An 11,768-nucleotide genomic window follows, 5' to 3' on the forward strand; every position below is an offset into this window, starting at 1 on the left:
TTAGCCTCTCAATAGTTCTTTCATTGTGATACTCTAATAAAAACAGAAAAATATCAATAGCTGTAATCTATCAAAAAGAGCTTTGTATAAAAATAAGCAGGTTCCTCTTCAGCTGGGCTGCTCACTATTATGTGTATATATATATATAATTAACATTTCTATGCTTTTTACACTATAAACCTTTTTCTAAAACACGTGAAGAGGTTTCTTCTTGAAGGGCTCAGGTGGGCAACATCAAAGCTAAAATAATCTCTGAAAAAGACTTCTGTAGAAATGACATTATGTGTTTTTGTGATGCAGCATAGATCACTTTTTTTACTACTGAAATTAAGTGAGTTGGTGCAGAGGCGTCACACACTTTATAAAACCTTCCCAGAAGGCAATGAGCATAATAAATATTTAGGGTTGGGTTACGGGCTCTTTAATTGAAAAGGTTCCCTATATTACTGCATTCCTCTTTTTAGTCAAAAAATGCCACATTTAACCGAGAGAAAGAGTCAAGCATACCATTAGATTCAAATGACTGTTAGGAGATTATTAGTCATTGTGACCAAAATAACAACCATCTTCTGGTTTTCCTCTTTGTTTTCTTGTTTTTCTAACCCTTTTTTCACATCCTTAATGTTTCTTCTACACAAATCTTCAATTTCTGAAAAATTTCCAAAAGTTAGAGTTAGAATAAAAAAACATGTTGAAGTGTGAATGATAAGTTCAGACTTTGCGTTTATCAATAGCATTAAATAGGATTTATGTGTTTTATACAGGAGACTCAAGTACCTTTTTGGAATCTGTATCACTTTTTCAGAATCCGCGTACACTGTTTTTGGATCATTACCATCATAACAATCCCTTCACACTTCAGAGCTACACACCATAACTTTGGTATAATATCTCAGTAATCATATGCATTCAAGTAAAAAACAAACAAACAATAAATGTAATTTACCTCATGCTAAACCTTTCATGTGTAATCTGTGAATCCAGAATTATACATATGCATGTTCAGCATATAACAAGAGAATTAGTATGAACATGCTTACTACAAATAATTGATTAAAGTGTACTTGAATTTGTATTACTCCCAGTCTGTTGTTATCTACTTTGAAGTGGTTTTATGCATATTGCTTCAATAAATGGATCTTTCTGTGCTAAGTGATTTTTGTAAAAGCTAGAGGAATCAAAATAAGGAGTAAAGGAAGGGGAAGAAACTATTTACTTTAAGTGTTTCTAATCTGTCCCATCAAATTACAGCAATAACATGTTCAAGCTATACTTAGTCTTGTACACATTCATTTTACTTGTTTAAGGGCTCTATTATCATGTCTTTATTGGATAATATTTTGTACTGTTATACGCATAAGATTCAGGTAAAGCAAGGATAAGTTTGAAATAGAGATGGACTCTGTCCGTACCAATATTAATAGACGTTAAGTTTTCCCTTCTAATGATGTTAAATCAGTGGGGATAGGGCAGGCTACTGAAAGTAGGCTACAACATTTTGATCATTCCAAAATAATTGCCATAACACAAAGTGTTTTGAATTAACCATAGTTAGGTGGGGGGCAAGGAGGGCTGTTTTTGTAAGTGTGGGGTATAGATATAAGCTATTCAACATATTTTTTTAAATCTCAAACTGAACTGTATAGAGTTTCTGTCCCCTGTTATAATACTTTATTAATCCCCAGAAGGGAAATTATTGTTCACAGTATGCATAGATTAGTTTTAAAGAGGACCAAAAGACATTTGTGTGATCATTTTATACTAGTCTGTTACAATTCTAATTTCAATACAAAGTGGAATGAAGCTTATTGCTATGACTGTCTTGCAAAAATATTTTTTTTTTATCTACATATATTCAAATAAGCTGGCTATCCACTACTTGTGCTTAAGTTTCTTTATACCTGAACACTTATTGTATTTATTATATATGATATATTATTATTAGGGCTGTCAAACGATTCCATTTTTTAAAACCAAGATTAATCGCTAAATTTCATTCATTAGTTAATCGCAATTAATTGCATCTTAATCACAAGTTTGAAATTTCAATATTTCGCACTTGTTCGCAATGTCAAACAAACATGGAGTCATTAGATAATTGTAAGGCTTTATTTTAAATATTTGTAATGTCTTAAGCTGAGAGTACTTTACATGCTGTTTGAATTCAACCCTGCTTTTATTTTGAAATAAAATAAGGACCCTCTGATAGATTAAAGGTTACGACATTAACCCAGCCATGGGAAAAAAAACTTGTTATGGATCAAAAACTAAATGAAAAACAGCTAAAGAGGCAGTAAAAAACTGAAATGTTTGGACAAAATAGCATTAGTCAATTGCAATTGAAAAAATAAGTGTATTCATTTCAGACCTTAATTATTCAAATTAACTAGTTAATAATGACAGCCCTAATTATTATAAAATAAAATATTATTATATCATATTTGTTCACAAAATTATATGTGTAGACAAGTGAAGGCAAATAATTATGTTGGTGGCCTTTAAGATGTTTTTGAAGAATAAGTTTATAAAAAAAGAGGCATTAAGAGATAATAAATAGAATGTGTCTAATTCATTAATCTTCAACAATATCCGTAATGATCTTATAGTGCAATACATTTTGCCTGCTCTCTATATATTAATCGCTGGGTGTTTAAACCCATACATAAAAGAAGGGTTAAATTACTTTGTTCTCAGTGGCTCATAGTCAGATGTTTTATCATGGCTCATTGCATCTGAATGCTGTGGTGCACAAATTTTCACTGTGTCACTGAACGCCTGTCCAGCAAATTACAGCAATGCGAGGAGAGCTTAAGAGTAGCCTTGTAACACTATTATTTGTGCTCAAGAACAAGTTGAAAAAACAATTTCTACTTTCAGAGATGTTTTGATAAAGTGATACTGCACACAAAACATAACTTACCTAAGCAATATATTTACATCTAAGATTTGACTAAAAGTTTGTCATTGTTGTTTTGTCTGCCCGTTTGCTTTCATTCAACACTTAACTTAAAATGACCATGTGAAAAAGATTCAAGTTTCTGTTAAGGAAGGTCTTTCTTTCGCCTTTTCCTTGATTGTAGACATTCTTTATCACATTTCTCTAAGCTGTGTACATCCCTTCTTTTCCATCCTTTCACAGTAGTCAGCTTTTCCTATGGCACTTTGCATTGTTCTGCATTTTTACCCTTGGATGAAGTTATTGAATTTGACCCTTGGTCAATCCATAAAGGTCATATTTCCGACTCTCTACGATAGGATCTTTGATCCAACGACCTTGTGGCCTGAAGGCGCTCAAACTCATGTCTGCTGTTTCGATCTGGACTTAGGTTTGACAGTGCCCTTCCTCCACCACCTACATCCCCCTCCTCGTCCTCACGGTTTAAGAAGGCAAGCTCATTTTCATAGCAGAAGGAGTTAGAGCTCGGGACTAGGAACTTGTTTTCCACCATGTCCTTGGCACTGCAGCGGGGGGTGGACGGAACCTCATAGGTTTTGTGAAAGTGAGAGTAATCCACCTTGTACAAGTTCTTTTCCTCAAACAAGACTGGCTCAAATCGGTGTCCCCAAAGGACCTCAGAGGCCAAGTAGGAGCTGCGAGCCTGCGTAGTCATGGCGGTCGCTTCAACCATCCCCTCCAAGATGACGACAATCTCAAAGTCTGCTGTCTCCAAGTCCTGTTTGCCGATCCCAAACAGGGGACTATCCTCGTCTATCTCATGGAGAATAGTGATGGGGGAAACTAAGAAAATCCTGTCCAAGCCTTTATCAAAGCCCACATTAATATCTATCTGGTCTAGAGGAATATATTCCCCTTCGTCAGTGATCCGAGGTTTGATGAGCTGCGCTCGGACGTGGGCCTCTACAATGTGGCTCTTGCGTAGGTTCCCTACTCTCCACATGAGGCACAGCTTTCCATCTCGCATGGCAATGACTGCATTGTGACTAAACAACAATGTTTGTGCTCGCTTCTTAGGCCTCGCCATCTTGGCCATAATGGCTCCAATCATGAAGCAGTCAATGATGCAGCCCACTATGGACTGAAAAACCACCATGAAGACAGCCACTGGGCACTCCTCGGTCACACAGCGGTAGCCATAACCAATGGTAGATTGTGTTTCAATGGAGAATAGAAAGGCAGCCACAAATCCATTGACCTGAAGAACACATGGAGTGAAGTTATCATCTCCTGCTGGGTTATCAAGATCGCCGTGCAGCAAGGCAATTACCCAAAAGGCTAAACCGAAGACGAGCCAGGAGACAACAAACACAAGAGTGAAGACTACCAGCATCCATCTCCAGCGAATGTCGACACATGTAGTGAAGATGTCAGCCATGTAACGTTGTGACTTCTCTTCCATGTTGGCAAACTGCACATTGCACTGGCCGTTCTTTTTGACAAAGCGGTTGCGGCACTTGCGGCGGGTGTGAATCTTTCCATTGCCAAAGCCATTCATGCCATGCATGTTAGTGAGGCGCAGGCCCTCTTCCTCAGATGACACGATGCTGTAGCTATTGATCCTTCCCACACTCATGCTCCCGGCGGCGCCTCCAGCTGCAGGGCCAGAGCAGAAGGGCAGGCCAGTGTGTGATCGAGGCCCCTCACAGCTTGATCACTCACTAAGCTCCATTTTAGTGAGTCATTGACAGGGAGCTGGGTGGGAGCCTTTTGATTTCATCCAATCCCTGTAGAGAGAGATGGAGAGAACAACGTGAGCCTCTTTCAGTGACATAACGGTTAAATAATAACATACCTGTGTATGAAACATCGCCAGATAAAAAACCATAAAAGCTTTGGCAAAAAACTGTTGCATAAGTAACACTCAAATAGTAGTTTTGCTATTGGCCCTAAAAGAAGGCCGATGTTATTAATAGACAAAGCACTGGATGAGCTGTCTGTGTTAGAACACAAATGACCAATTCACCACCATCACTTATAGTTTTATTTACCTGTTCTTGTTTGAGTGAAAAATGCTTTTATGCAAGTTATATAAGATGTATGCAGTGGATTAACTAGATTTGAATTTTAGATTTGAATTAAGTTTTGATAAATGGTTGAAGTTTAGTTTCAGTCCTTACATTTGAAAAAAAAAGCCATTTGGTCATTTGTCACTTAAATCTGATAATCTAATGAGGTTCAGTCAGTATCTAGAATCTACTGTAAATGTGTCAGCGGTAGGTCTGTCTCTGATAATGATTTTAACAGGATACAGTAGAGATTATTTTAAATGTGTGAGAGTTTGTCCAATATTGTTAATGTTTATGAAAATGTTAGTTTCCCTGTCTCATTACCCAGTATGAGCATTATACTTATATATTTCCCATGCTAGTATCAGTAATAGTAATTCATACAATAACACATTTTTTTGCAGTTAACCTCACACTCCTGCTCCTCGCCATCTTTTTTAAACATCACGACTCTAAATCCAATTGGCCCTAACTGAAGGGTCCTCATGTCTTTTGATGTCAGCTGGTTAACTGAAGAGCTGGCTTCGCAGCAGAGCCACTTCTTTCACATGGCACGTCCTGTGTGCTTCTCTTTCAAATAAAAAGAGAAGCATGACTTTGACTGTGGAGATGAAGCAAGTCACCACCTACATTCATTTTTATTATTATGTGATCATTTGAGTCACAACTCTTGTCTCGGTAGGTGTTCATTTAGTAAGGAGGGCTGTCATATTTTAGTCTTTTGTGTGATAAGGAAGGCTAACACATGTAAGCTTTCAACATGTCTTGGTTGTACTCATAGTTTATCCACAACGTGCCATGCAGACATCACACTTACAACAGACAAGCTGTGCACTTCTATCTGTTCTATGTTTGCTATTGTCCTTCCACTTCACTACTTTTTGAGAGGGAATGAGGTGTGTGTATTAAAAAATAGTCACAGGGGATTTGTATGTGTTCCACTTACTCCAGATGCGGTGAACATGGATAGAGAGAGAAAGACTCTGTTTATTTGACCCCATTCTGTTGTGAGGATGCAGTAAAATTATAGCAAAAAAAACTTTTACCATATGTGTCTACATGTAGGTTTAAAGAGAAATGAATTTGTCAGAATAGCTGTCCAATAATTTTTTTGGGGTCAGGCAGTAGATAACCTGGGCACTGCTCTGGATGATGAACCTTAGGTTCAGGGTGCTTTACCCATGGGAACTGGACTGAGGCCCCTCTGGGTGCAAAAAGCTTTTATCGCCTGGACACATCCAGTCTGATTCTGCCTGTCTGAATTGGACCCTGAGGATTTGACAGTTCCCTCATGGGCGCTCTTAGATCCTGTGTTCCCTGCTGTCTGCAAAATCACAGACGCACCGATTTTGTCCTCACACACACACACACACACACACACACACACACACACACACACACACACACACACACACACACACACACACTTATGGCGTAAGTTCTCCCAAACTGGAGCCATATGTCCTCAAATCCTTTTCAAAGTTTGCTTGATTACATTTTATGTTATCCCACATTGTACTTTCTCTTTTATAATATAATTGTATAGTGTACAACACAAGCTAATCCTGTCACCAGAAATCATCAAATGGTTATCAATGAAACTTAAATAATTTATGAAAACATATCAATGAGTTTGATTACAACACTGCAATATTTTTGACAGGCTGTGAGTTTATAACTGACTTGCTTAGCTGACTGCTACCAGTTAATTGGCTGTAGATTCATTCAATTTATTTGATTGTATTGTTTTTCTAAAGGTGCCATGTTCAATATTAAACATAAATGTTGCCATTTGATGCATTGTACCAGAGTTAGCTTAGAGCTAGTTTACATCTGCAGTCCCTCGGCAGGTCATCTTCAAAACATCACATTGTTGTGAAACATAATGACAGTGCCTTACATTCTTAAACCAGCCACATGGCACTTTACAAGCTGGTTGCTGGTGACATATTTATACCAGCTAAACAGTTTATATCCCTGCAAGTCTTGCTTTTTTCATCACTCCTTCCATATATGTTTATCAGTAAATGTGTTAACCAAACTAAGTTTCCCTCTGTTGTTGCACATTTTACACTTGATGATAATGCAGTTTTATAAGAAGCCTGTTTGAGCTGTGTGGCTCATCCATGTAGCGGCCAGTTGGCTTGGCTATATTAGACTAAGTCTTAGGCTAACTAAATGACTGTGTTACATAATTGAGCCTGAACATGGTATCCACATTTCCCATTATACATCTTGATCCCTACACCACTCACATGACCAGAGCAGACCCTATATGGTGCGCAGTCTCCATGTCATACAGTGGTTTGAAGTGTCAGGTGTCCAGTGAATTGGTCTAATGAAAGTAAAACCCTCTGTATCCATGGAGTCATTAGATAAGTGCCAATGATTCAAGGAAGCCTTTGCTGTGGGTACATGGGAAGCTCTTGAAATCATATTGTTCTTTCGAGACGTTGTGGTGTTAGTTTTGTGTGTAGATAGCTCTGAAATTTACCATACCTTCAAGTTTGGCTTTAGATTAAGCAACAACTAGTCACAATGACTTGTAAGAACTCTAGTTAACCTTCATTTCTTTCAACTGAAAGTTAAGAGCATTTCGTAGTTCATGTAGCCATTTTAATGACGGTTACATTGTATTACATGTACTCAAAATGCTGGCTGTGTAGATAATCAACATTGTGAGTCTTTGTCTATAGCATTTAATAACAACCCTAATCCTGCAAAATATTAGATTGCTTAATAGTTCTTTTGTCACCAATTTAAATAGAACTGTAAAGCCTGTCTGTTTTCTTTAACAATAAAAGGTAATTTCTAGGGGCAGGAATGACTAAAGATAACTACTTTAAGCTTATTGATGTGACAATAAAATTGTTGTCTTGTGTCGGTCTGTCCTTGTGATTTAAAAAACTTTCCAATCAATATGAAAGTGATGATTTGTCTCAATTCTGTATTGAATTCTGCAGTATGGTCAACTGTTTGTTCACAGTTAAATCCCAGATCCTACCTCTAAGACTGCATGTTAATGAAGCGCTAACACTCAAATCGGTGTGAAAAGACATCTTAGATGGATCAGTGTTGTATCTGTATTGTTACCTTGTTTTGCAGTTCAAACACTCTAACTTGAGAGTGCATCAGTAACCGAAGAACATTCATCTTTGATTCATAGGCAGGACACGGGGAGTGATTTGCACTACAGCCAATAATTTCATGAATAACCTTTTGTGACCTTGTCTGCTGTGTGCGTTCTCAGGGATTTGAGAGGAGTAACTAGGGAAGGTGATAAGCTTGTAGCTGATTAAGATGAATAGAATGAATAATTGGATGTGCCAAATAATGGAAGGGATTGGAAGGAACATGGAGCCGGACCTGGAGAGAGTACTTCATCTCAAGGCAAGTGTGCAGGAAACTGAGCTCCACCACTACTATCCGGGCCTACCTCCCAAGACTATTGTGAAGGAAGAGCTGAGGCTCAGGTGACATTGTATTTTCCTATAGCTCACCATGTGGAACTCATCTCGTCTCAAGTGACCTGCTGGTATTTTCCTATAGAAAGAAACACCCCTTCACCATGCAGAGATGCTGTCTGATGGACAGTATGTTTCACGTACTGGATCACAGCTGTTTTTGTGTAATGCAATGATAAGTAAATGCTATAGACAAAGACACACAGACACTACAAGTTAAGAGTCTGTAAACCTGCAGGCTCTTAGACTTGATCAGTAGGCCTTCCCATGTGTTGAGAGACGCCATCTCAGGTGATAGTTAAGCAAAGGGGTAGAGAGAAATGTGCAAAAAGAACTGATTGGATTTCTCTTATTGTTATAACAGCTGGTACAACAAAATGTGTAGTTGTTGTGTAGGCTGCACCTGTACCTTTTCCTCTGTTCAAACACCTGCTTCCCATTGATCAACCAGTCCCTCCTGCGCCTTTTTTGATCTTTATTTGTGCAGTTTTTAAATTAGTTCCATCACTTCACAAAGGCTGAATCGCACACATTAATATGAACTCTGTAATTTACAGTTTTATGTGACATCTGCTGCTTAGAGAACAAAAGTTTCTTTATATTACTTTTAATACATTTCTATTTAATGTTAAACAAACGCCGTAGAAGCTGTACTCTTTTTATTTTTGATATTGTACCTTTGGTGATGTTTTGTATTTTGCATTTTCTGTTTGACTCTCTGCATACCTCATATCCATTTCAAATAATAAAATTGAATCAAAGTAGACTAAACTGAGATCAAAAGCAGCATGATGTCATTGTACTACCAGGCAGGGCTGCATACTCTTTATTCTCCTCATCTATGTCTCTTTTGTACCCTAACATCAGTGATTTCTTTAACATTAATAGAAAAGTGCTGTACACAAAGCAAAAAAAATCATCAATTCACACCTGCTCATATCTGTCCTCCAGTATTAGCATGCTAAATTAGATGCTACACTTGGTTATAATACTTCCAGGAAATAGTAGCCAGTGGATTAGTATCAAGGTGTTTAGTGAGGTTATATTGGGAGGGTGGAGTGGAAATGTTTGTTTACATTGACTCAAGTTGTTATTCTCCTGTTAACACTATTGGCATGATTGTTTTTGTCATTTGCATAATCGATTACTGTCAAAAAATCCCATCATAGATCTGAAGGCGGTGACCCAAAATATATATTTTTTAACAAGAAACACTTGAGAACAGCAGCGTGTTAAGGTTTTTATTTGAACTCAATCGATTGATTTACACAGATTCCATTTATGTTGACTGGACATGTGATTTTGTTAAACAACTTGGTAAAGCTATTTGAACACAAAACAATTTATATTGAGTTGCCATGCTTCTCCTATCTGTCTTCGAGATAAAAGCTGTGATATTGATGGAGACAATGTAGAGAGGGATAGCCCCGTAGACCTAATTAACCTTTTACAGGAATTCATTTTTGATTTAAAATGTTACTTGAAGTCTTTTTTTAACACTTTGACACAAAAAGACAATGCCTTCTTTGCAATTGAAAAAAACATGCTAAAACCTAAATAAGCAGCCTTGCACGAGAGCATTTGGATGGCTAAATCATAATTATTAGAAACAATGTATTTCACCCCATTCTACAGAAAAGCTGTAGGAAAACTATAAATAAATAAGTTACAAATCCTTTGCTATTTTGGCCTCGCACAATCTCGAAATGTGTTTTGAACATAGCTCTGAGTATTGACTCTCCGGTGTTTATATGTCGTGTTTACATTCGTATCAGAGGAAATGTTGAGAACATTTAGCTATTTTGAGACTACGTTTTTTGGGGAATGCTAGGACAAATAGATACTGTCTTAATATTTGAATTTATCTTTGAATGCTTTGCTATCAGGGAGAACTTGAGTCTAATTTAAAACGATGTTTAAGGATGGCTGTGTCAATGCTCTTAGGGAGAATGCTCAACAGTAAATATTCCTATCCAGCTCCTGCTCTCTTCCTCTTTAGACCAGTGATATCTGACAAATATAGATGTGACATCAAGACTGTAAGTTCTAGACAAAGTTTCCTTGTCTTCGCTTACCTTAATTTCTGTGTGTCTTCCTCCAGGCTGCAGAAGTAAAAAGGTGTTATGTTGTTTTCCCGTGTCCTTGTTAGCCAAACTGAGGCATTCTCGGCATCAGCCACCACAGCTGCTCCTTCTTTGTGTTACTCTAACACTGGAGAAAACCACTCCATCAGCTTCAGCAAAGGACACAGACCCCCTTTGAATTTCTTCATCCTTGCTGGATCTCTTGCTCCCCCTTTTTTTCAAGTGCTGATACAGGCAGAGATAAAAAAAAAAATGCACTTCTGTCCAGGCTAAATCCCACCAGAACCTTGCACCAAGTAAGTCAAATTAGAACTGGACGTGCAAACCTGGTACGATGCGAACGCTTAATTATCCCAGGGAAATTTCAGGTGTTTGTATCTCCATGTTCTGAGGCAATTTCTTCAGCTGGTCTTTTGCTCATTCTTCATTTCTACCAGCCTGAAGTACATCCTCCAAATGTTATAAAACAGTACAATACTCCCTCACATAAAACTGGACAATACTCCCTCACTGCTAATAACTGAACTAGCTTTATCAATCTTTTGCAATCTGATCTAGCTGGACTGCAGGTCTTGCTCTCTCTCTCTCTTTCTCACTCTCACACTCTCTCTCCCTCTGACTATTTCTTTGCTCTCTCCTCTCCATCTCTCCCTCCCTCTCCTGGTGTCACAGAAACTGCCATTTGCAGCCACCCTCCCTCTCTCTATTTTCTCCTCCCCTCCTCTCTCTCTCTCTCTCTCTCTCTCTTTTTGTCTCCCTCCTTCCATCCCTGGCACTACCAGTTGACAGCAACTTGATGCACAGGCGTATCATTCAGAAAACTCCAGCAGACAATCCGCCATTGTATTTGATCAGATGTTAATCAAAAGTAAATGGAAGCAACATCATGAAGATAAAAAGGCTTTCACAAAGGCTTCCCACATAAAACGAACAGCCCTGAGTTTTCTGCTTGTTTTTTTTTTGCGTCCATCTGCTCTGCTCTCACTGGGATTTAAGTCCTGTTTTTCCCTATTGGAAAAAAAGGCTGATTTATTGGAGGTTATTGGTTGAGACTCAAAAAGGAAAATCACCTCATCCTAGCATCAGGTAAAACTATTCTCATTTAAATGCCAAGATAAAAACATTCATGTATCTCCCTGGCCTGTGATATTAGGTTGACATAGTGAAAGACTTGGTGTATCAGTATATCAGAATGCAGTGTCTCTGTGCAGAGTGATGCCTTTCACACCTATCAACTACATTTGACCCGAGGATG

The 11,768-nt window shown here is 38.0% G+C and overlaps 1 protein-coding gene across 1 annotated transcript; it reads right to left on the reverse strand.

Annotated features, from left to right (window-relative positions):
* Nucleotides 1–2,093: 2,093 nt before the first annotated feature.
* Nucleotides 2,094–11,132, reverse strand: kcnj12a (potassium inwardly rectifying channel subfamily J member 12a). The gene is made up of 2 exons (XM_061028925.1): nucleotides 10,505–11,132; nucleotides 2,094–4,683 (listed from the first exon to the last, which is right to left on the reverse strand). The coding sequence occupies exon 2, from the start codon at nucleotides 4,530–4,532 to the stop codon at nucleotides 3,231–3,233; it is 1,302 nt and encodes a 433-aa protein (XP_060884908.1). The 5' UTR covers nucleotides 4,533–4,683; nucleotides 10,505–11,132; the 3' UTR covers nucleotides 2,094–3,230.
* Between the last annotated feature and the right edge of the window lie 636 nt (nucleotides 11,133–11,768).

This window comes from Labrus mixtus, chromosome 21 (genome assembly GCF_963584025.1).
Source record: "Labrus mixtus chromosome 21, fLabMix1.1, whole genome shotgun sequence".
In the NCBI taxonomy this organism is placed as follows: Eukaryota; Metazoa; Chordata; class Actinopteri; order Labriformes; family Labridae; genus Labrus; species Labrus mixtus.

Excerpts from the sequence above, each read along its gene's own strand:
- kcnj12a (XM_061028925.1), bottom strand. The coding sequence starts at position 4,532 with ATGAGTGTGGGAAGGATCAATAGCTACAGCATCGTGTCATCTGAGGAA.